This window comes from Bacillus rossius, chromosome 18 (genome assembly GCF_032445375.1).
Source record: "Bacillus rossius redtenbacheri isolate Brsri chromosome 18, Brsri_v3, whole genome shotgun sequence".
Taxonomy (NCBI): domain Eukaryota; kingdom Metazoa; phylum Arthropoda; class Insecta; order Phasmatodea; family Bacillidae; genus Bacillus; species Bacillus rossius.
This window is the reverse complement of record NC_086345.1, coordinates 19,798,139-19,824,912: the sequence shown is the minus strand read 5'-3', so window position 1 is coordinate 19,824,912 and position 26,774 is coordinate 19,798,139. Positions and strand designations below refer to the sequence as shown.

Sequence of the window (26,774 nt, the reverse complement as noted above, 5' to 3'; positions counted from 1 at the left end):
GTCAAAAAAGTACTAAATTATAATTTGTTATGGTTTTAACAATTTAGGGAGTTATAATGAAATTGCAATGCTCTAACTGAAATATCACACCACACACATACATTTCATAGTTTTTTTTAAAAAATTACGCTTAATAAAACATATTGGAGTTACTGTAATATTATTATATGAAAGAAAAAAAGTACTAGATCTATTGTCTAGCTTCGAGCATAATTTATGATTTTGAGTGGACGTAAACAAGGCACTTGGATTGATAAAAATATCTTTAATTAATTTCTTACTTCATCACTCAAACAATTTTTCTATTAAAAAATATTTTTTTACCATTACAATATTTAAAGTTAAGTACCGAAAGCTGCTAAAATAACACTATTGTACACCTTAAAATCCAAATTTTTTCGGGGGCGGACCCCCGGACTCCCCCGTTTTAAAAGGGTGGTGAGTGGGGGGGGGGGGGGGGAACAATGCTTCTTAAACACCCCCCCCCCCCCCCCCCGCCCATACACAAATCCTGGCTACGCCACTGAACACACCAGCAACACTAACGCATGAAATTGTAAAACTGAATAAAATACACTTCCATGCCAGTTTAGTTTCAATTTTCCCCCACAAATTTTTGCCCCCAATAATATACGACGGTAAGTATTCAAGAAGCTAAATATTGTTTGGTTTAAACCAAAGTATCGTGGTGTGTCAAGAGAAGACAAATTTGATGTGCAGTTTATTTATTTTAAAATTTAAACGTAATAACTGATGAATGCGTCCAAAAATATATATTTTTTTAAATAACTGAAAATCATTTATGGAGTGTAGTAATAACGAAAAAAAAAACACTTAATAAAGATAACTTAATTTCTTACCTGAGTTTATATGTCCCGTAAATATCAATGATGAAAATAATGTTTTCATGAGGTTTTATGAACAAGTTGAGTGACTTTGTACTGATTGAAATAAACTTTGTTTCACCCACGTTGTCAATTTTTTTGCAGTTTGTGTTTGAAATTATGTTCCTGTGTGTTTTTCGAGTTTGGGAGTAATGTTTGTGTTTCAAAGTGTTCCCAAGTGACAGAAGCATGTGTAATAGTGACACGTGTTTCCTTGGTGCTTTAGGGTAGTAGTGTGCTCACAACTACTCCATTTTCCATGCTACAGTTCTGTGGATGTGCGAACTGCCACTACGCGAAGGTGACGTAATGTTTGTGTGATCTGTGTTGTGGCGTGCTTTTTAGTTCGGCGCTAGAAGACGCGGTGGAAACTTCCTGCCTGTCACTGTTTCAGTGTGTTCATGGTGGAGGAATTGTTTTGACGTGATAACGTCTCATAAATCGATAAACTCCGGCTGCACGCACGGAAAAAGCATGACTCATTGTCACGTTTCGCCTGAGCCGAGCGTGCAAGAAACGGGTCAACCACCGTGCGAGAAAATCTTCTATAATATCAAACAGGTTAAGGTGGTCTTTTTAAAAACAGAAATTAAAAAAAAAAAAAATTGATTTATTTGTCCAATTTCGTCATTTCAAACTAACAATTAATTGACATTGATTTAATTTCAGTTTATTTCTATAACTAATCGTTTGTGATTATATTTAAACAAATTATTTAAATTAAATTTTGCAAAAACTGTAAATAATATTTGAAAATTAAAAAGTATGCAATTTTTCATCAATGTTTTCTTATGACGTTATCACGTAAAAATTATCGTCCGTAATCAGACTTTACTGACAACCCCCCCCCCCTCTCCTTTTTTAACCCTATCGTCTTGACAACTTTATATTTTTTTTGATGTGTAACATCTCAGTTCTCGGTATATGACGAGTGATTTCGCAAACCACCACGGTGCTGCCATCTGTGGCGGATGTCGCGAACCAAAGTTCACAAAGCCAAAGGTGAAATTTTAATATTAAATGTTTAATGAATTTTAACAACCTGGGCGGTGCTTTAATAAAATACCTTGTCGAAAATAAGGTCTAAAGTCGGGTTTTAGGTAAAAAAAATGTTTCAAGTCTATTTTCGCTTTTATCGAATGATTCAATTGTCGACGTAGCTGCTGTTCCGGCAGCGAATTCTAGCGGCGGGTGCGGAAACTACGTGTGATTCGCGTCCGGAAATGTAGTTTAAAAAAAAAAAAAAACACAATTTTCGTATATTTATTACGCTCGGCATTATTTATTATTTTTTAAATTAATTTTTTAAAAGAATTCTACGTTAAATTTGTGTGTCCAAGTTTTGTATTATAATTGTATTGGCAACGTTAGAACACGTGAATTTGCTCGTTACCGACGTTATATGTTTCAAATCTCTGACGAGTTATGGAAGGATCGCTCACATTTGTTTTGTCAAGCCACCATTCCTTTTCTTCTCTTCCCTAAGTGACATAACACATCAGGGCTCGTGCTCACGTGTTGAGTTGGTTATTCTATATATATATATATTTTTTTAATTTCTATTAATTACGCGATTTTCCTGTAAAATTACCCAGATCTTGCATTCGTTGTTGGTTCCAGGGCCGGATTTAGAGGTCTGGAGGCCTCGGGGCAACAGAGGAGCGGAGGCCCCCTGGCCCCAAATTTATTTTCCAAATAAAATGAACAATTTTTTTTGTCGAGTTGTTTTCCAATAAATAAATAAATATCGTCGGAGACAATAATTATATGAAATTAAATTTTAGTGTTAATGAATATTTCTGTTAATATTTAACAATAATATAATCATGTATGTATAAAGTACTGTCGGTAAAGGTAAAACAGCGAAAAAATAACATCAAAGGAAAATATGTTTACTAGTGTTAACTTGTCGGAATTAGAAAGATTTTTTTCCGAAGTGTCTATATATTAACAAAACGTTATTTTCAATCTGTTGAAGGTCACGAAAGGGATCATAATACACGTATGTCCGTAAGAGAATGTCCCAGCTATAAATTTAAATAGTATCATCTGTAAGCGTTGTTGATTTTTTTGGTTCAGGAAAGATCTCTTAGCCCTCAGAAGAGTCGAATTCATAAGAATCTCCGGTTAAACACTCGAAGCTACAAGAACAATGGCGTCCTAGGTACGCCACTTCACGCGCACGGAGCTCTGGTAACTTCTTGAACGAGAGAGATATATATAGAGATATATAGAGAGATAGCGAGATCGAGTGATAGAGATACAGAGGGAGAGATAGAGATACAGAGGGAGAGATAGAGATACAGAGGGAGAGATAGAGATACAGAGGGAGAGAGAGAGATACAGAGGGAGAGAGAGAGATACAGAGGGAGAGAGAGAGATACAGAGGGAGAGAGATACAGAGGGAGAGAGATGTAGAGGGAGAGATAGGGATGCAGAGGGAGTGATAGGGATGCAGAGGGAGAGATAGGGATGCAGAGGGAGAGATAGGGATGCAGAGGGAGAGATAGGGATGCAGAGGGAGAGATAGGGATGCAGAGGGAGAGATAGGGATACATAGGGATATATATATAGAGAGAGTGAGAGAGAGTGTGGCACTGCTGCTAAACAGGTTTCCGTGTAGCGGTGGGGGAGGGACGGGTGATGCCTGTTAGAGAGATTGAGGGGCCTCCTTTGGATCCCTGCAGGTCGTTGCGCCTGGCCGACTGGCCTGCCTCGTATCTAGCATCCTCGTAACAATATCAATTATAAGAAAGTTAAATAACCAACGCGAAATGTGAGAATGAGCCTTAATGCAAGGCTTAAATCATTTTCGGAAAGTTTCTTGTGCTGAATATGTTTGCAAAATCTTTTCTGGGGTTAGGTAGTTATTTCCGTGCGCTTTGTTAGTTATTAGGGTATCACAGTAGATGCTAGTTGATAGTACAATAGGTGATTTGTAGGAAGATAAAACGTTTATTGAGTTAATCATGAACACTTTTATTTAAAACTGTTTTTTTTTAAGTTAACTGGAATTTCTGAAAAGTCCTTACAATCAAGAAGTTCTTAAATTCTGTGTAAACGATTGTGTAACTTAGACATATTTGTTGCAGTCTTTACTTCTAGGGCTTTGATGCTGGCTTAGAATATGTGTTGGTTTGTGGGAAGGGTTTGCTTGTAGTTAACTTATTAGTGGGCACCACAATGTTTTTGGTTAAAGGTTAGGTAAAGCTATCCAGAATAGTTTAAGTGTTTAGCTATTAAGGAGGATCAACACAAAACAAGGTTGTTAGTTAGGTTAACTTTAAAATAAAATATGTTGCGGAAAATGGCTGCTAGTTTTAAATGCTGTTATGTTCTCAGTACATTCATCAAATTTGACTTCTAAATTGCAATGTTGCGAAGGGGCATTATATATATATATATATATATATATATATATATATATATATATATATATATATATATATATATATGTATATGTATATATATATATATATATATATATATATGTATATGTATATGTATGTGTGTGTGTGTGTGATTCTCATCCTTAAGAGTGCAGTGTGCATTTAAATGGACATTTACCGGCTCTTCTATGCACGATATCTGACATTAGCCCTATCCTTGTTTCGGTGCGCTATGTTGCCAGATATACACCAGAGAGCAAAAACGTTTTACTCATTGTTGTAATGCAATAAAAACTATTTAAAATGTATTTGAACTTTGTATTTGTAAAGTAAAATATAGAATGAAAATTTTGGTCCTATTTTATTTTATCAATAACTATTATCTGATTTTATTTATTTATTTCTAAGGAGTTTCAATTGAAATACATCTTGATTTCAATTGTTTTTGTCAAAACATTTATGGCATTTATTTTTAATAACTTAAGCTCAATTGAACATAGCACATACTGTTATTGAATGCCTTGTTATTAATAGTGACTTTGAGTACTACAAATAATTTCTCCTTTGACATAAAAGTGTTTGGCAAAGAATTATTATATTTGGTCAGAATGACTACAACTGTGAGAATACTGTTGATACACTCTAATACATGGTCTTAAAAATATCAACAAATAGCTTAACTTATCATAATTATAGATGGTATACAAAATAAGATTTTTAATGTTAACAAGCCAGGTAGTTTAATTTGGCAACAATGGTAGCCAAACTGGCCAAGTAAAATCAATCTGGCAACAGAGACTTTTACTCTGTACCTACTGCAATCTAAGCCTGTGAATGACCACAGCTATATGTTGGTAGTTTTTTTTTTTTGTTTAGTTTTGAAATTTACATCAGTTATTTTTGTTTGTAATGTAATTGTTGTAAGAGCACATATGTTAAATTTTTTCCCTTACTTAAAGCTAAGAGTGTCCGGGAGAGGTCTGGGTAGGGAAGACTTAAGTGCGTCTCAGGGCCGAAGCCTATGCGCTCTAACCATGCATGTACGTGTGTGGTGTGGTGCAGGATGAAGGAGACGTGATCAAGACGTCGCACGGCGCGCCGGTGGACAACAGGGCCGCCACGCTGACGGCGGGGGCGAAGGGCCCGGTGCTGCTGCAGGACCAGGTGTTCCTGGACGAGCTGCAGCACTTCGACCGCGAGCGCATCCCCGAGCGGGTCGTGCACGCCAAGGGAGCAGGTGATACCCCCTCTCGTCTCCCCTCCACTCCCCTCCACTCCCCTCCCCTCCCCTCCCCTCCACTCCACTCCACTCCACTCCACTCCCCTCCACTCCACTCCCCTCCACTCCACTCCCCTCCACTCCACTCCCCTCCCCTCCCCTCCACTCCAATCCACTCCACTCCACTCCCCTCCCCTCCCCTCCCCTCCTCTCCTCTCCTCTCCACTCCACTCCCCTCCACTCCTCTCCACTCCACTCCACTCCACTCCACTCCACTCCACTCCACTCCACTCCACTCCCCTCCCCTCCACTCCCACTCCCACTCCCACTCCCACTCCCACTCCCACTCCCACTCCCACTCCCACTCCCACTCCCACTCCCACTCCCACTCCCACTCCCACTCCCACTCCCACTCCCACTCCCACTCCCACTCCCACTCCCACTCCACTCCACTCCTGCCATGGGACACTGCTCGGAAGCACGCTGCTCGGAAACAATCGAATTATGAACACGCGAATCATAAACACAAGATAGAATCTTCTAATTAATGTCTGTTTTAAGTTGTGTGTTTTTAAGTTGTGTGGTTCGGCGTTGCGCATTTCTAAGTTAAGATCGTTCTAACTTATGACACTTCTAAGATATGTGGAATTTTTTCAGGTTTCTGAGTTATAACAGTTCCTAGTTGCGTGTTTCTTAGTTATGAATGTTCTAAGTTTTATGCTTTCTAAGTTATGTGTGGTTCCTCCGCCCCACGTGAGACAGCTTACACAACAGCACGCGCTCATTGGTCATGGCAGTGCTGAGCTTGTTGGTGTACGCTGCTCCGAGTATGCAAATACCGATCCCATTTAGGCACTAAGTTCAAGGAGAGAACTAGAAAACACTACCTGCAGATTGCCAACTGACACTAGCTGGCACACCATACCATCAAGACAAACACAAAATAATCTACACTTAAAATACCAGAACAGGTATTACAATCACAAATATCAGGAAATAATACCACCATCACAATATAATGTATATAGTAATGTGACATCAACAAAGATTAGAAAAACAAAAAAAAAGGCATTGCAAGTTGATTAATATTATTAAAAAAATGGAAGTTGTCATAACAATTTATACAAAATAAGTATGTAGTTCATGATAGACAAGGCATATTGCATTTTTAAAATTTATGTAAACTAACACACAACTTTTTCATACCTATTTTTCTGTCAAAAAGATTAGCGTGTCAGTACCATTGTAGGAAATATTAAGCCATTTATTCCAGTGGCATAAAAGCTTGGGAGGATATATTTTATGCCCTGTCATGACAGAAGTTTCTATAAGTAGATCAAAATTGAATATACATACACATATACATATGTGTGTATGTGTATGTTTATAGTACGGCAGAGTGTAGGGAGTTTTCCTAGCGTAAAATCCTGCCGAAACCAAACCAACCAAGGTCTAAATCAAATATACAGAGGAAGGTTTTTTTCAAGAAATTGTGACTGTTATTTGTCTAGTTCTTAACAGATTTTTTTCGAACCATAGTTTTGTACTGTTCACTAATCACGCTCTGTTGTTTCAGGTGCATTTGGTTATTTCGAGGTGACTCATGATATCACCAAGTACTGCAAGGCTAAAATTTTCTCCGAGATCGGCAAGCGAACTCCCCTTGCTGTTCGCTTTTCGACCGTCGGTGGGGAAAGCGGCTCAGCCGATACTGTCAGGTGAAGTACAGACTTAAGGCATGCAAGAATTGCAAAGAAAAATGTTCAACAACAAAGTTAAAAAAAAAGAAGTTATTATTTCAGCTTAGTTAAAATAATAATGACACTACCTAAATATAATATTTACAAAATAATACTAATGAAAATACGTTTTTGAGAAAGTATTTCTAGTTTGTAAAATTTTTTTCTATTAAATATTTTTTTTTGCTTTATTACTTATCACCAAAGTAGTATTTTTTTTTTACCCTTTTAAGTGTTTTTTATTACTGCCCTTAAACTGATTATTTTTGTTTTATTTATTTATATATATATATATATATATAAAATGCGGGAAGTATGTGTAAATAAACTCCAAGAGAAGTAAAAACATTTTTTTTCAACTTTCTGCAATGTTAATGGGAAATGACTGTGTTTCTTGGGGTTGAATATATGAAGTTATTGTAAAAGCAAATGTAATTTCTGAGACAAATTAACTGTTTATCTTATAAGAAATTGTACTTATAAATATTATGGTAATAACTATAAATTTTATTGCATTGCTAGGAAATTACAGAAATCCAAAGAGAAAAAAGCTGGTAAAAATTAAATTCAATGTAGTCAGTCAATCGCTGGGCAGTTAATGTGATGTAATTCGATTGGAAGTTGGTGACCAGTGAAGGTTCTAGTTTGTTAGGCTAGGTTTCATTGCCAGCAGTTCCACTGTTGCGAAAGTTCCCCGATGAATTATTCATCTATGGATGTATGTGCAACTCATTTCCTGTGTCTATGGAAACTCACCTTCAATTATTCCCGCGCCCTCGGCAGTCGTGAGACCAGGCACGGTGGCAATTGTAATTTGCTGTAATTCTCAAGTACGTGAATACACACGTACACCTTAGAAAGAAGGTAATACATGTACACCTTAGAAAGAAGGTCGCACCTTTGCTTGTAGGGAAAGTAAGTTTTTTTTCTAAAGGAGATAAAAGAGAATTAATTTTCTTTTTCCTAATTTTCCTGTGGTAATTTGATAGAGGTGTGTTTAAAAACACTTTCGCGATGTTTAAGGCTTAGTATTTTGCGCCACATTGGCTTATTAAATTTTTTTTTGGTCATTTATATTATTTGATTTTTTTTTCCCCTGTTAATTTGTCACAATGGCTCTCTTTTGCAGTTTGTGTTCAGTCTTGGGTATTTGTCAGTAGATGTTTACTAAATATTATCTAATAGCGGCAACAAGCCAGGCATTTGCTTATAGTTATTAGCTTGTGCGTGGCTACAGCTCGGAAATGATGTCTAGAAAATACCTGGTGTGGATATTCGTGACCCAAAAACCAATGAAATTGTGGTAAATTTACAGGAAACACCCTCAAATAAAAGTAATGACAAAAAAATCCAATATGATGTGCCAGATTGTCTCTTAACAGTTACAGTTTTAAAATTTATGATACTAGTGTATGTTTTTTTAATAAAAAAGTAATTGTGCTTTTCATATATAAATTTTATTGAAGTACTGCTACAACTCATTTATTTTGACTAACTGGTTCCGAAGTCAATCTAGACTGTCGAAAATCCTTAAATATCAGACGTACTGTTTACTAAGATAAAAAAAAACTATATTTTGTAACAGAATTACATAGTGTACATGATCTATTGTTACAAGTCATTAAAAATATGAAAAGTAACATTTTCATCATTTCTCAACAAAGAATTTGTCAAATTTCTTCTGTTTAAAACACTTATGGCATTTGAATAAAGCCCGGTCAGCTACATTATTGTGTGCATAGCTGTAGAATACCACTGTAATTTTTATGTGAACTTCAATAAAATGTATACAAATCTGTTCCGCATTATCCGGGGATCCAAATCAATGAGGGCCGGATAAAGTTTTACTGTACGTGTCAACATTTATACCAACCTAGTAATCTCCTGGTTTTTAGATGCCTATCTCTCTTATTACAATTTGGTGAAAATTTATCTGTGTTTCCGATTTTTTTTTTTTTTCAAGCAAGATCAATTTTTCTTACAAAGGCATGGTTTTAGTTAGTTCCAGTACAATATAGGAATGTATGAACACATGCTAAATGTTGAACAATTCCACTTCCCTTCCGTTCCCCTTAATTCGAGGGTGTATCAATAAGCAATGCACATAATGTAAAAAAAAAAATGACAATATGAAACAAATGAAAATATTGCCTAACATTTATATGTTTAGAGAATTTTTTTAAAAAGTTTTACTTTTGTAAGTGCATTATAAAAATAAATTATGAGAATTAATTTTTACTATGCTCGCGCAGCATAAAACAAAAATGAAGGATGAAAAAAGGCCACATACAGATAATATGCTTTTAAATCTTATACTTTAGTGAATTATATTGAATACTGGTCTATACAATCTAAAAAAAAAAAATATTTATTGTTAATATTAGTGATATACATTGTGTCAAATTACTTTCCCAAGTGTATTTTCAGGTGCGTTATGTAAGTGAGGTAATGTTCCCTTACGTATAATGTATTTGCATTAAAGAATATAAATTTTTACATTATTGTTATTAAATAAATAATTAATTTTATATTTGTGTTTATATTAATATTGAATACTGAGTAGTTGTGTACATTTTTTTAATTTTATTTGATTTATGCTTTATAACCGTATAATTTAATATCACTCAAGTCATTTTACTATCTTATTTCTATTAATTATTATTTGCATGCAAAATTAAAGTAGTTTTATTTATCACGCCAAGTACATGAATTAATTCTCCCCCCGGGCACTCTGCTTCTCTCGAAGGCTCGGTGCTTGAGCTCCGATTATGTTTCCAAAGAGCGGTGTTTTGTCTAGAGACATACAAGACTGTAAAATCCAGATAAAAACGATACAATTAATGCTGATGCGCTCGCAAACAACTCGATTGGCAGCAAGCGTGCACGGTAGCACAACTTACCGCCATGATGGTTCAGCAACAACAACAACTGTTGCTTCGTTGCAGGCGGCCAACTTGAAAACCTTGGCGCTGCTGGCAAGCAGCAGCGCGGGAAGTTCAAAATTCGAATGTTTCAAACTCTGTACACTAAATTACACACAATATTTGCAAGTCCAAGCAAGTGGCTCGCGGTCTGCCGTGGTCAGCACGTGACGGTGACTGGGTGACGGTGCTGTCTGGAACGTCCGCAGGGACCCGAGAGGTTTCGCCGTGAAGTTCTACACGGAGGACGGCACCTGGGACCTGGTGGGGAACAACACGCCCATCTTCTTCATCCGGGACCCGCTGCTGTTCCCCGTGTTCATCCACACGCAGAAGAGGAACCCCGCCACGCACCTCAAGGTGCGCCGTCAGCTGTCGCCCTTCAACTCTGCGACTAGCAGTTGTCCTTCTCGTCCATCTGTCACCTGACCGTCTGTCGATCATGCGACCTGCAGATGGCCCGGAAAATTCCATCTGTCCGTCCGTCCGTCCGTCCGTCCGTCCGTCCGTCCGTCAAAACCTTACCAAGCTTTCAACTTACGGATGGACAAAATAACCTCCAAAATACCTATTGTCCGCGACCTCTACTGTCTTACAAGGTTTTTAAGTGTATTTATTTGTTTAGTTGCCTCCATTTAATGTTATCATACGTTTGAACATATTTTGAACAACTGAAAATATTTCAGTAAATATCGGATCAAAAAAAAATTGAATTCATTTGTTTATTATATGCTTAAATTTCATGATCTTCAATATAATGTATCTATACAAGATAAATTTTTCACTAGTATTTAAGATTTTTGTCCTGTTGGCAGCATTAAAGTGAAAAAAAAAAAAGTATTTGACGGACGTGCGGATTATTGTGAATAGCTGGTCTTGTTGACTGACGGATGGCTGACGGACTAATGAGACGGATCATTGTGAGTCCCGCTTTCAGTATGTCACTTTTTTATGTGTAAAATCGTAGCTCTCAGTGTGTGGCATTTGGTGGGAGTAATTTTGTAAACAAACACGGTGCTGCCATCTGTGGTGGATGAGGCAAACTAAGTTTTTACAAAGCCCAAGGGAAACTTTATAGTATTAACTGTTTTATGAATTTTAATAATATGTACAGTATTTCAATAAAATTACTTGTTAAAAATAATATTCCAAAGCCTGGGTTTTTTTTCAAGTCTTTTTCACTTTCATCAATTCCTTTTCATTATATATATTTTTAAAAATTTCTGTCTGCAAATCAAATGATTGGATATTCTACGTAGCTGCTCATCTAGTAACGTAATTTAAAACACAATTTGCGTATATTTATCTTACTCAGCATTATTCTAAAGAATTCTACATTTGATCATCATGTTTCATCTAGTTTTATTTATGTACATGTCTTTGAGGTACAGTAGAGTTTTCATTTATCCAACATTTATATTATTCAATGTTCCACCACAAAAAAAAAAAAAAAATCCCTTTCGGCACAGCTTACAGGCGCAGGTAGATTTTGAAGCACCTATTTCTTCACAAAATATTTTGTAAACTTCTATAAACTCTTGGAAAATTTTAAGAACTTATTGTAGCTTACATAACATCCTATATGTCTATATGTTCACCAATATTTAAAAAAAAAATATCATTTTATCATTTTCCATACACACATTAAAAATATTTTCAACTTAATGCATCCAGCATTGAATGTTTAACGAATTTCATATTATGCCTGCTAATGTAGTTATGAAATTATTTTTGACCTCCAAACACTATTTTTCATCCCTTGCAATAATGTGTTGTCGTATGAAAAATTTTTTTTGTTGGACAAAGGTTTAAGCTATTTAAGGTAATATTAAGATGGTTATTAATAAATTCTGATTAATTTGGTACTAAGAAAGTTTTAATTCTTTGATTTTCAACCCCTGTTTTTACGCTAATAGTTTGTTTCATCAAAAATTGTTTCAGTTAAAGGATTTAGATAAAGTTTAGGTGTTTTACATTAAATTATAATGGATTTGATAGTATATCTACAAAAAATGTAATGAGATATTTCTTTCTACCCTTGTTGTTTTCACTTCTTGCAGTAATGGTTTGTATTATCAAAAATTGTTTCAACCAAAAGTTTTAGATAAAAATTATGAGATTAACACACAATTCGTTCAAATTTGATGTTGTCCGTACGAAGGGAGTTATGATTTTTTTTTTGTCCTTCAACCCTTGTTTTTTTCAACCCTTTGCAGTTGTGGTTGGTCATATCAAAAACCTATTCAGACAAAAGTTTATGGTATTATTTCTTCGTTTTATAATACTTTCAAACGTATGTGATATTTTTCACATTAAGGGAGTTACAACAATTTTTCAGTTTTTCAAAATAAAACTCTTCCCCATTTCTACCCCTTTATTCGGAAAATGCCCACTAACATGTTCAACCGAGATTTTCCACTATTAGATTTTATGTATAAGTTAGGAAATGATTTGTGAAAAATTACAGCAATTATCGTGCCCACAAAATTGTGATTCTATATATAAAATATATAAACTTTTTAAGGTGATGATTAGAGCCACGGAAATTTCGTGGATATATTTAGTCGCAAGCTAGAATGCAAACCTCCACACTGTCGCACTGTGTTTATAATTGGACCGCAGTTGTCTGGACACGCCCCTCTACGACCGTGAGCCAACGATGTCCAGCTAGGAGAGAAGTAAGCGAATCAGGTAGTGCCAAATAACAAGGATAAAAATGTTCTCGCTAAGAAACCAACCAATGGGAAAGTAAACATGGGTCGAGCACACCTATAAATTTGAATTCTATCCTGAGGCCAGAGGAATCCGCGAAATTTCCGGGACTCTAGTGATGATGGATTTGGGGTCTACGGACCATAAAACGAAAAACTACATAAAAAATTTTCCGGGCGTCGCACCATGTTAACGGCTGAAATAGGTATTATTCCTTCTAAATCTACCTGACGTGTGTTAATGGAGTCGATGCGCGGCAGAAGTATCGCTCGTTTCACGCGCGGGGGACTGTGTTTCTCCCCGCAGGACCCGGACATGTTCTGGGACTTCATCTCGCTGCGACCCGAGTCCACGCACCAGGTGATGTTCCTGTTCTCGGACCGGGGCATCCCGGACGGGTACCGCCACATGAACGGCTACGGCTCCCACACGTTCAAGCTGGTCAACGAGAAGAACGAGCCCGTCTACTGCAAGTTCCACTACAAGGTAACGCTGCCTTGCCGCCGTCTGTTCGTGTCCTGGTATCGTTGATGAGTGCGAGAATGCGGCACATGTGTCTCTAATCGGTGAAGCCGTCAGCCCCTCCCTTCCTAAACATGTGCGTGGGGCACGTCGGCTGGGAGAGAGAGAGCGTGCCAGTTGCCAGGGCGACGGGAGTCCGCGTCCCTCGTTGCCACGGGCAACCGGCCCGACGACCACCGAAGCTGTCGGAGATCCCCCTACCGGCAGCTGCATCCCCCCTTCCTCCCCTCGTGCGCAGGGCACTCCCAGGCCCTCAGGACGGGTGAAAGGCAGCTCACTTCACCTCTTCAACAGCCGCTCTCTCTCTCTCTAGAGATATATGTAGAGAGATTTATATATATTTTATTATATTCACATTATTAAATATATTATATATACAAACATTTTATTATATATACAAACATTTTATTATATATACAAACATTTTATTATATATACAAACATTTTATTATATATACAAACATTTTATTATATATATACAAACATTTTATTATATATATACAAACATTTTATTATATATACAAACATTTTATTATATATATACAAACATTTTATTATATATATACAAACATTTTATTATATATATACAAACATTTTATTATATATATACAAACATTTTATTATATATATACAAACATTTTATTATATATATACAAACATTTTATTATATATATACAAACATTTTATTATATATATACAAACATTTTATTATATATATACAAACATTTTATTATATATATACAAACATTTTATTATATATATATACATTTTATTATATATACAAACATTTTATTATATATATATACATTTTATTATATATACAAACATTTTATTATATATACAAACATTTTATTATATATACAAACATTTTATTATATATACAAACATTTTATTATATATACAAACATTTTATTATATATACAAACATTTTATTATATATACAAACATTTTATTATATATATACAAACATTTTATTATATATATACAAACATTTTATTATATATACAAACATTTTATTATATATACAAACATTTTATTATATATACAAACATTTTATTATATATACAAACATTTTATTATATATACAAATATTTTATTATATATATACATTTTATTATATATATACATTTTATTATATATATATACATTTTATTATATATATATACATTTTATTATATATATATACATTTTATTATATATATATATATATATACATTTTATTATATATATATATATATACATTTTATTATATATATACATTTTATTATATATATATATATATACATTTTATAATATATATATATTTTTTGTGAGGTGAGCTGTCTTTTACCCGTCCTGAGGGCCTGTGATTTAGATATAGATATTTAGAGAGAGATTTAGAGAGAGGTGATGTGTGAGATAAAACACAAGCATTTATTACAGGTGAGCTTACTAGCTTCTCTGGAAGTTTCGCTCGCTCAGCGAGCGATTAGTCAGCTCGGCATTCCCATTCATCCAGCGAGTACTGTTAGCTTGTTACTGCTGATTGTTATTGGTTGTAAAAATATTGTTAATTATCAGAGAGCAAAATTAAAAAAAAAGAGAATAATTGAAATATTCTAATTGTCAACATCACTCAAACACTTTGCAAGTGAGTAAATGACTATTACTCTGCAAGTGAGTAAATGACTATTACTCACCCTGTTTTGACACTTCGTAATAGCGACGTGTTGACAAGATTTTGTTTTGCAAATGAATAGCTGTAACTATTGGCTTAACCAACAAATTAACTGGTTAATCTTACTTAAAATAGGGTAGATAACGTTTTTGAATCTGTAATTGTGTGCAATTAGCGTTGAATTTCGATGAGTTACTACTTCGTATGTGTTGGATACTTGTATTGGAAAAAAATTAAAATTTTAACTCCTTTTTTGCTTGTATTTACTGGGTTGATGCAAAAAATTATGATTTTGAATAAATATTAATTGGTATTTATTTATTAATTTGTTACATGCCTACCGACGGCATAAGGCCATGGGTGGTAGGCACAATAAACATAAAAAATTACATAGACAAAACAAACACATGAAACAAAATGAATAACATTGAGGACAATACATACTTTAATAACACATACACAAGACAACACAGCAGGCAACTAACGGATAAACAAGAACAAGTTTCATAATTATATAACAACAATAAATGTAATCAAGAACCTGTTTGTAAAAAAATTAAATATGGTAGCATCATTAATCTTAAAACATATTAAATTTAAATTAAGATAAGAGAAATTGTTTTATATTTAAATTATTTTTTGATTGTATTGAGATGAATCAGTATTTGAATAAATCAGCATCGGAATAAATCGCCGTGCATTATGTGCTTATGTATTTGTCTTGTGTCGGTTCTGTTGTAGTCCCTTTAGGTGGTGCCGCTCTGCACATGTTGTGTGCCTGAGAGTGGTACTCACCTGATTGCAGAGATTTCTCTGGTCTCTGTATCTTTGTGTCGTGCCCACGTCTAAAGTCCCCCAACTGTCGGTGGCCACGTTACAAACTTAAATGGATAAATAAGTACTGGAACTGGAACAAAATAGATTTTGCGATGAACCGGTACGTCTCTGCATCGGGGTTAAATCGCGGTCGAAACAGTTTGGGATCGGCGTCTTGATTGCGGTGAAGCGGAGTGCCTTCCTCTCCCCCCTTGCAGACGGACCAGGGCATCAAGAACCTGTTCGCGGAGAAGGCGTACGACGTGGCGGCCGCGGATCCCGACTACAGCATCCGCGACCTGTACAACGCCATCGCGGACGGCAAGTTCCCCTCGTGGACCTTCTACGTCCAGGTGATGACCTTCGACCAGGCCGAGAAGTACCGCTGGAACCCGTTCGACCTCACCAAGGTAAGCCATAAACCCCCCAGTAAGTCCGGAATGCAATTTTTAAATAGAAAGGTTACAACATACAAATTTTTGTTAATGAAAAACTTAAACTATCATATTTTTTTTCTAATAAAGAAGATTATGAATAATATGTTAAAATTTCATAAAGCAATTCTACTACTGGCGAAAAAATTAAAATTAATAAAATTTGAAACAAATGAAATGTTGATATCCTGTGGAGTAATAATTTTGTTACGTAATGGTATATACCTAACTCCGGGGTACAGAATCATAACCGTAATTGTCACCGGTAACTCTAACCTCCCCCTTCCCTACTGTTCTCTCTCACTCTGCAGTTAATTTTGGATTTTTCGTGCATCTCTTCACAAACTCTAACCGGGGAAAAGATTACACGGTCAATTGCGATTAAAACTGAAATAATGCAGGAAAACATCTCAATAAACCACACAACACACAGAAACGTTAGTTAAAATACACCTTGTAGCACGGAAATGCAATTAATATCATGGAATCAAGCAGAATGTAACCGAAACTTAATTCAAAACACACAAAAAAAAACTTATGTTTAAAATTCAAGGAATGTCATTATTTATAGACAAAAATCATACCACAAAGTGCATAGATAGTAAAAAAATTAATTTAATTTGTTTTTATTATGCATCACTTTTTGAATCTTGTGCTAACCACTAATGCTTTCCAATTAGTTTTTACCGTTCTGAATGTGTTTGACGAATTTATTACAAATTGTTTTATCTTAAAAATGCAGCATACAAATACACTATTTTTCACGGAGAAAGTATTGCAAAAAACAGTAATTATCAAAATGAAATGAAAACAATAACATAGAAAACTTCTGTTTTAAAAACAAATTTGGACAAAAAAAGACACCCAAAAATTAGGGACAAGCATATGGTGAGTTGCGATAAAACAGAAATTACACCGTAGTAAAGCATGCCGGTGCACCACGTGACACTGAAATGTCAGTTAATACACCATTCAGCACCAAAAAATGCAACTGAAAAAACGTGAATATGATCAGAAATTGGACAACTCAATTCAAATTACAAATATATATATATTTTTTTCATGGTAAATTCATTTATTTGTAATTTATGTTGTTTGACCTTGCATCTCTTTTATTAGCGACATGTACGTAAAAGTTGTTTCACACTTCATAAACATTAGGTCGGATAAATATCGAAAATTTTTTGGCCAGGGAGGAGCGAGGGAAGTTTCATTGCGGACTCGGCGCGAATAAGTTGTGACGGAAGCGCGTGTCGTTGCTTGCAGGTGTGGCCGCACAGCGAGTTCCCGCTGATCCCGGTGGGGAAGATGGTGCTGAATCGCAACCCCAGCAACTACTTCGCGGAGGTGGAGCAGATAGCCTTCAGCCCCGCCCACCTCGTCCCGGGCATCGAGCCCAGCCCGGACAAGATGCTCCAGGTGATTGTGCCTGCCCCTCTCGCCCGTCCCGTGTGTGTCTCCTCTTGCTCTCTTATTATATTACTTTGAAACAATCACGTAGCTACATGAATCCAAAACTTGATGGTCCCCCCCTCGAATGCAATCGGCAGTGTAGAATCTTTAGTTTCCCGGCACTTGCGTTGGTGTTTTAGTATGGACCAGGTAAAACTTGTTGAGACGACGCCTGTGACGACGACGCCTGGAGACAAGCTGGACTTCACAAGAGCACAGCGTTGGCACAACTGATGAGGGAGACAGAGCTTTGCCTGCAGGTCTTGTTAGGAGACTAGAAGAAAAACGGGTTGTACCTGTAAACAAGTGGCGTAGCCAGGATTTGTGTATGGGGGGGGAGTGTTAAGTAGCATGCTCCCCCCCCCCCCCCCCCCCATCTGTTCTAAAGCGTGGGGTCGGGGTCCGGGGGTGGTACTACCGGGAAAATTTTGGATTTTAAGGTGTAAAATAGTGTGCTATTTTAGCAGTTTTCGGTTCTTAAAATTTAAATATTGTAATGGTTTTTTAAATTTTTTTTTTTAAATTTTAATATGAAATTTGTTTTCAGTGATGAATAAGAAATTAATTAAAGATTTGGGGAGGGGCGGGGGTGTTTGAACCCCTAAAACCATTTTCAAATATTATTTACAGTTTTTTGCAAATTTAAATTTGAATAATTTGTTTGAATATAATCACGGACAATCGGTTGAAAAGCCCGCCTTAACCTGTTTGATGTTATAGAAGATTTTCTCGCACTGCGGTTGGCCGGTTCTCGCACGCTCGGCTCGGGCGGAACGGGACAAATTTTTCGTGCGTGCAGCCGGCGTTCATCGATTTATAAGATGTTATAATGTCAAAATTTTGTCATTTTGTCCACAAAAGAATATCCCAGTCATAAAAAAATAAGTGTCAACTGTAAACGTTGTAGTGTTGGTTCAAAGTAAAAATTAAAGAGTCACTCGAAACAAGTTTTAGATAAGCGCACGCGTGAATACTGCGTTGTTTTCTCGCTTGCAGCGCGACATAATGGCTCTTTCCCCAATTAGTAGAGGATGAACCTGTAAACTTTTATTTGACAACAAGATTGAAAGCTAAGCGGAAAAGTAAAAAAAAAAAAAAACATTCTGAATTATTGTACAATGAATATTGTCAGCCCATGAAGCTCATGCAATAAGTCAAATCTTTTTTTAAAAATAACTCAGGTTAATAAAAATCCTGGAGCTTATAAAACAAGTTTTTTTAAATATTAAGTTGTATACAAAAGTGTGAATTTTTTTTTTTTTTTTTTTTTAACTTTCCTGTGTAGCAGTAAAATTGTAAATTATATTATCGAATCTAGTATTTGGCGTGAACTTTGTCACGTTTGTTTTCAGTTTTTTTTGCGTGCATGCAAGTAAGTACTGATTTGTGTGCGTGTAAGATGGCAGATTTAGCTGCGAATTTATGAAACGATATATGGTTAATTCTGGAGAGAATAGAAGCTGGTGTTGTACTGATCGGCGTGGTGGTGCGCGAGTCGTCTCCGCGGAGACGGGACGAGACGTTGAGCCCCCTCATCTCCCCTGCAGGGCCGCCTGTTCTCGTACACGGACGCCCACCTGCACCGCCTGGGAGCCAACTACCGCCACATCCCCGTCAACTGCCCGTACCGCAGCAGGGTGGCCAACTACCAGCGGGACGGGCCCATGAACCTCACCAAGAACCAGGAGGGCGCCCCCAACTACTTCCCCAACAGCTTCGGCGGGCCCAAGGAAGACCCCAGCGCCGCCATCTCCAAGTTCTCCGTCTCCGGGGACGTGGCCAGGTGGGCGACCCCCGACGAGATTCGCTAGGAACTAGCCCATTCCCATGCCCATGCCCATGCCTCAATCAGTTGACGAGATTCACTAGGAACTAGCCCATGCCCATGCCCATGCCAAGCAATGCCTCAATCAGTTGACGAGATTCACTAGGAACTAGCCCATGCCCATGCCCATGCAATGCCTCAATCAGTTGACGAGATTCACTAGGAACTAGCCCATGCCCATGCAATGCCTCAATCAGTCGACGAGATTCACTAGGAACTAGCCCATGCCCATGCAATGTCTCAATCAGTCGACGAGATTCACTAGGAACTTGCCCATGCCCATGCCCATGCCCATGCCCATGCAATGCCTCAATCAGTCGACGAGATTCACTAGGAACTAGCCCATGCAATGCCTCAATCAGTCGACGAGATTCACTAGGAACTAGCCCATGCCCATGCCCATGCCTCAATCAGTTGACGAGATTCACTAGGAACTAGCCCATGCCCATGCCCATTGCCATGCAATGCCTCAATCAGTTGACGAGATTCACTAGGAACTAGCCCATGCCCATTGCCATGCAATGCCTCAATCAGTTGACGAGATTCACTAGGAACTAGCCCATGCCCATGCCCATTGCCATGCAATGCCTCAATCAGTTGACGAGATTCACTAGGAACTAGCCCATGCCCATGCCCATGCAATGCCTCAATCAGTTGATGAAATTCACTAGGAACTAGCCCATGCCCATGCCCATGCCCATGCAATGCCTCAATCAGTCGATGAGATTCACTAGGAACTAGCCCATGCCCATGCCCATGCAATGCCTCAATCAGTTGATGAAATTCACTAGGAACTAGCCCATGCCCATGCCCATGCCCATGCAATGCCTCAATCAGTTGACGAGATTCACTAGGAACTAGCCCATGCCCATGCCCATTGCCATGCAATGCCTCAATCAGTTGACGAGATTCACTAGGAACTAGCCCATGCCCATGCCCATGCCCATGCAATGCCTCAATCAGTTGACGAGATTCACTAGGAACTAGCCCATGCCCATGCCCATGCAATGCCTCAATCAGCTGATGAGATTCACTAGGAACTAGCCCATGCCCATGCCCATGCCCATGCAATGCCTCAATCAGTTGACGAGATTCACTAGGAACTAGCCCATGCCCATGCCCATTGCCATGCAATGCCTCAATCAGTTGACGAGATTCACTAGGAACTAGCCCATGCCCATGCCCATGCAATGCCTCAATCAGTTGACGAGATTCACTAGGAACTAGCCCATGCCCATGCAATGCCTCAATCAGCTGATGAGATTCACTAGGAACTAGCCCATGCCCATGCCCATGCAATGCCTCAATCAGTTGATGAGATTCACTTAGGAACCAGCCCATGTCCATGTCCATGCCCATGCCCATGCCCATGTTCATGCCCATGCCCATGCAATGCCTCAATCAATTTTATTCTTGTTATTGTTTGAAGTAGGTACACTTTTGATTCCCGGCTGTGCTTTTGCCTTGTACTCATTCATTTATCACACACCTGGAATGAACACTTGATAGGCTGTATTTTGGACCACATCCAACAGTGTTTTTTCATATACGTATCCCTCCATCTCTTGCCATTTAAAACTCTCTCTATCTAGCTTTACGTAAATCTCTGCATTTCTCTTCATCTCTACAGTGAAATCTCATTGCAAAGTTACCTCACTATAAAGGATTTCACTCTTCAAAGTATATAATTTTTACGTCCCAACAAAATATTTTACGTTTAGTAACAGTTCAGTATAAGGCACTTTCATTATTAAATATTAAGTACCTAAATGGTGGGATTTTTCAAGTATGTTATGAGATTTCACTGTGTATACACACATATACGTCTACCTCTCTATATCTGTTAGTATCACTCTCTGACAATGAAAATATCAAAAATCAATGTTTTTACCTGTCAGAGATGTGATATAGGTATATAAAAACATGTGTGTATTCAAGTGCAACGTTGTGTCAAAATTCAAAGCAGTCTTTGAAGAACTTTCGGAAAACTAAGATTTTGAACGAACAAACTTTTACATTTTTTTTATTTACACAGATGATTAAAAATCCGACGTAATATGAAATAAATCTAAACCATTCACGAAAATGTGCAGATTTTTGTGTAACAATGCTAAAATACTTTCAGAGATAACTACCAAAAGGATTTCAAGTATACTGTTTTCAGCTATTTGTATGTAATGTGTGACGGCAAACTAAAGTTAAGTGTTAAAAAAAAAAACGAATGTAGGTTAGTAAAAGACTGCTGGAAGTTAAAGTAACTTTACTTACAGCACCGTTATACCGTTTTACTCACTTCCTTGACCTTTTCTTCAGTTTCGTTTATTATTAGTGATTATTTTCGTGACTTGTAGTCACACTGGTCACTTTTTTTTTTAGTTTTCTTATTTATTGACTATTGAGGGGTTGCTGTGTACTTTTTTAATTGTACGACTTGGTGCCTTCTTGCACCACCCGTTGGACCTTGGGACAGTGCTGCGATATTGGGACAGTTACGCATCATCGTGGCGTTGGTTCGAATGTTGATGTGCGTGCTAGAACATTGACGACTAATACAATCTGGCTGCGCGTCTAAAACTCGCACTTTTTGACCGGCGTCGAACCCTTTTTTTTTCGCAGGTACAACAGCGGGGACGAGGACAACTTCAGCCAGGCCACCATCTTCTGGAAGAAGACGCTGAGCGAGCAGGAGCGGGAGCGACTGGTCTCCAACATCGTGGGGCACCTCAAGGACGCCGTCGACTTCATCCAGGTGTGGCCCCAGCTGCCGGACACTAGTTTCTCTTAGGCGCAGAGCGAATATCGGAGCGAACGGTTTACTACTAGCTCGCTGTAGGAAAGGTTTTGATGGAGATCAAAAAAACTGACGAAAACTGGCTTCCACGGCGCAGTTTAGGTTCCCTCCCCCCTCACCCTTCCTGGCGACAGAGAATTTCCGTCACTCCCCTCTCTGTCGCAAAGAAGGAAGGGGGGGGGAACCTAAGCTGAACAGTAGAAGCTGGTTTTCGTCAGTTTTTTAATCTCCATCAAAACCTTTCCTACAGCGAGCCAGTAGTAAGTATTCGCAAAGTCGAAACGGAATCGCCGGTATCGTTAATAAATGTTCGCAGGCTTTCACGGCCATTGTCTGAAGTTGTAGCTTGGCTTCTGGGTTGTATAGCCGTGTCCTTGGCGAATAATTCACCTGAAGTTTCGGTCAACATTGCAGTCGCCATCATCAGGGAGCAGTTACCTACTCAGTAGGTAGGTAAGTAGGTAACTTCTCCCTGATGATGGCGACTGCAACGTCGACCGAAACGTCGGTGAATTATTCGCCAAGGACGCTGCTTTAACCCAGAAGCCAAGCTACTTCTGCCAGTATTGTTGTTGGCAAAGTTGTATTAAACTATTTTTTTTGTATTAAATGCAGGATTGAAGAAGAAAAATAATAATAATTTTACACGTTTGTAGTGTTTGTACTGATTAAGTGATTAACCACTTGGGCCTTGTGTGTAACTTCATTCAATGAAAATTGCGAAATAACCATGAAAAGAGTGCCACCGTTTAGTTTTTAGAAATCATCTACTTTATTCAAACAAATAAAAAAAGAAAAAAATATTTTTTATGAGCAAATTTTATGCTTCCAATGTTTCAAAGCTTTGCAACAAATGTGAAGCTTCACATCGGACGCTTCACATCACTACCAAAGATTCTAAATAAAATTAATAGCAAATTTTCTGGCAGTCAGATTGAATATTAAAAAGAGCTTCGATTGATTCGTGTTGTCGATGTTTCGCACAGGCCTAGCGAGATATCTCTAATACGGCATGTCCAGCATTGACCATCACTATTGCCGTATTTTTGGTAGTCAGGTATAGTTTTAACGATAATACTAAAGAAAGATAAATGTTCAACACAGTATTATTTAAAACTATTTTTAACTAGCTACTTTGTACGAGGCATGTTCAGAAAGTAATAATCTTATTTTAATTTTTTAGTCTCCATTAGTAAATTCATGTTTTTCAATAAGCAACTAACTGGTTGACAACAAACAAATGAAAACAAGCTAAAAATAAGAGTTAAGAAAGGAGATGTTATGTTCCATTTATAAAATAAAATATCTGCCTTGCATGCTTTTTTTGGAATGTGTTATTTTGTGTAATTTAGTAAATTTATACAATTTTTTTAACCAAAATGTGTTTTCTCTTGCATTGGTTCGGAATCTGTGAATCTGCAACAATATCGGCATATTTGCATTTGCCATGTTGGCCAAATTTTGTGAATCGGTAACAGCTCTACTCCCAGGTATGGAGTTATAACTTTCACGAATTACATTATGGTTTGAGCAGAACATAATAATTGGAGCAGTCCACAACGTACCCATAACATCTAACCAAAGATCGAAGATAACTGCAGTGAAAGGTCTTATGTTCTGGCATTCTATGTGTCTGCATATTCTGTAATTCGGAACCAATCGAGCCTCTATGTTCAGATTCCGGCTTTTTACATTGGCTGCAATGTCACAACACTGCGCTGCTGGCATATTTAGTTCGCTCATATCGTTACCGTCAGTTCTTTTCCAGAATGATTTTTTTTAGAGGAGATATTAATCAGCGATGCAACTAGATACCACAGATATTTTTAAACAGTAATGCTCATTTTTTTTTTTTAAAAACAAGTAGGAAAAATGTGAGCAAGTGAGTACTTGCCAGAGATGTGTAACATCTAACCTCGGTAACGACTGTTCTCATGTTGCAAATACACTTATAATAAGTTAATAACAAAATTTAACATAGAATATATGCAGTTTGTGTTTTCGACATTTAAGGATGCGAATCACAAGTAGTTTCCACACCTGCTGCTAGAGCACATTGCCGGAGCAGTTAACGATGACTATTGAATCATTTGATGAGCAGACCCCGGCTTTGGACCTAATTTTCGAACAGTAATTTTTATTAAAATGCTGCCTGTCTTGTTACAATTCACTTAACGGTTAATCTTAATACAGTATACTCCCGATTATCCGCGACATTAAGTGGCAGGACCACCGCGGATAGTCTAAATCGCGGATAATCCGCAAAAGAGCCAAAAATGGGAAACAAAAGGAAACATTAATTTCAACTTAAAAATCTAAAAATTTATATGTACAGTAAAATTTACAATTAACAGTAAAAAATTTTTTAAATGATGCTTAAATTTTAGTATTTTACTGAATTATTAACATACAATACATATCAGTAATGTAAATATAAAAGTACTCAACCATACGACTGGAGACAGAGACAAAAATAGCAACGCATGCCAGCCTATACAGCGCGAGTTCTGAGAAGGCCTGTGGGCGTTTCACTGCATACTGCGCACAACACACTCGTCAGTAGAGTTGAAATTTGCTCACTTGCAATGAAATATAGATTTACGTATGTGCTGTATTTTTTCGTAGCATGCGCGTATAATAAGGAGTTTACTGTACTGGAAAAGATTCCCCTTGTGGTTGTGAATTTTGGTTCACGCCGTCCGTTGCAGACTGCACATTTCCGTTCCAATCATGTAATTACTTCTACCAAATTATGTGTACACATTGAAAATGTTTGGTTGAACAGGGGAAATGCGTCTCGTGTGTGTGCGGTGACCCAGAATATTTTTTCCGAGCCCAGCGCGGTGATGTTGCAGGAACGCACCGTGAACATGTTCTCGCAAGTGGACGCCAACTTCGGGGCCAGGCTGCGCGAAGGTTTGCGCCAGCAAGCCAAGGCCAGGCTCTAGGCGCGCCGCGCACGGCCAGAACTGCATCACCGGAAGCTCGGGACGCACGGAACAAAAGAGTTTGCCCGACGTTCAACACAACGTCAATGCCACCGTCGAAGTTTATATTCCCGTGTGCCTTCTCACTGGACAATTTTATTCGTTTTGGGTTGTGGACATATCATTTGTAATGGAGGTAGATTTTCTTAACAAGAGAGAAATACTGAGTTTGATTTACTAACATACATTTTATAAAATGTAGGACGTAAGAGATGCAATTTTAGATGTGTGAAATTTATTTCTCTGAAATAAGAAAAAAATAAAATTATATAGTGAATGTTAAAGATAAAATATATTTTTCTTTATTTTTTAAATTTTGATATATTTGTATGTTAAATGACGCAGTTGAAAGCCGTTAAAAACTAGTGTTAGATGTTAACTGTTCTGTGGGTGCTATGCATGGTAGGATCACTTGCATTTCGATTCTTTGGTTGTGTTCTGTTATTGCTAAACAGATGTCACAATATTTTATATTATTTCTGAAAAATATATGTATTGTGTTTTAAACACCAATAAAGTTTGATGTGGATGTGGTTTTTTTTAATTTAGCTTTATTTAATGGGTAAATTTTCAATTTTTACGAATCTGACTATCAGTTTCGAATCCCAAAGAGTTCCTCAAATTGATCTGTTGAATTAAAATTGAGGGTCAAAAATTATATAAGGTATAACAAATAAAAATATTTAACTATTATGGTTTATCATTCAACTGTAAAAGTTTCATATATGATGTTTCCTGAATCAGTACATAATTTAACTATGCTTATGTTACTTTATTAGTCTTTGTATTCACAGAAATTTTTTAATGCTATGAGTTTTTCTTAGAAATTTAGTAAATGGAAAAAAAACCTCATTTGCTATATATTCTAGGTTTGGCAGGTCTGAATAATGTTTTATGTTTAACATTCGGATTGTATTGCATTAAAAATGAAGCTGTTTTGGTGAATTAAAACAAAAAAAGGAAATTTTTTTGTGGTGTTTTAGATTTTAATATTTTGCCAACTCCTTAAATAAGCAGTGTTATTAAAAATGATATTGTGAAATAAGATCGTACCTGTAGCTGTGAGGGAATGGCCACACACCCAATTGTGGCCTTGTTGCTCACATGAGCGTAGTACGGTGTGTTGCAGTCGCCCGTGACGTTCCAGACGACGTTTGCGGGACTGCGGAATTCGCCTCGGGGCTCGTACCGTGCGAAACATCTCGGGCAACGCCTGCCAGCTCGCCGTGAACGGCTGGAACTAGAGCCGCGCGGTGTCCGTGCAGTCGGAGCGCCGTGTCGACGCGTCCCAGATGCCAGCCCTGCCTCGCTCGGTGGATCCCGTGCTGTGTGATTTCCCACCCTTTCTCTCTCTCCTGTCAGTGGCATAGCCAGGATTTATGTATGGGGGGTGTTAAGAAGCATGGCCCCCCTTGTATTAAAGCTC

General features: G+C 37.4%; 1 protein-coding gene across 3 annotated transcripts in view; it reads left to right on the top strand.

The window, feature by feature from the left end:
- The window catches only part of LOC134541155 (catalase), a 67,342-nt gene extending 41,465 nt beyond the window's left edge, over positions 1-25,877 (top strand). For 2 of the 3 annotated variants that reach the window (XM_063384372.1, XM_063384371.1), the window contains exons 2-10: positions 5,336-5,510; positions 7,069-7,210; positions 10,362-10,512; positions 13,171-13,350; positions 16,078-16,269; positions 17,560-17,712; positions 19,293-19,528; positions 22,187-22,319; positions 25,217-25,877. In XM_063384372.1, coding sequence (XP_063240442.1) covers positions 5,336-5,510; positions 7,069-7,210; positions 10,362-10,512; positions 13,171-13,350; positions 16,078-16,269; positions 17,560-17,712; positions 19,293-19,528; positions 22,187-22,319; positions 25,217-25,309 — 1,455 coding nt within the window. In that variant the 3' untranslated portion in view covers positions 25,310-25,877. Of the gene's footprint in view, positions 1-1,110; positions 1,186-5,335; positions 5,511-7,068; positions 7,211-10,361; positions 10,513-13,170; positions 13,351-16,077; positions 16,270-17,559; positions 17,713-19,292; positions 19,529-22,186; positions 22,320-25,216 lie in introns of all 3 variants that reach the window. The other variant, XM_063384370.1, reaches the window with a different exon arrangement.
- The last annotated feature ends 897 nt before the right edge of the window (positions 25,878-26,774 follow it).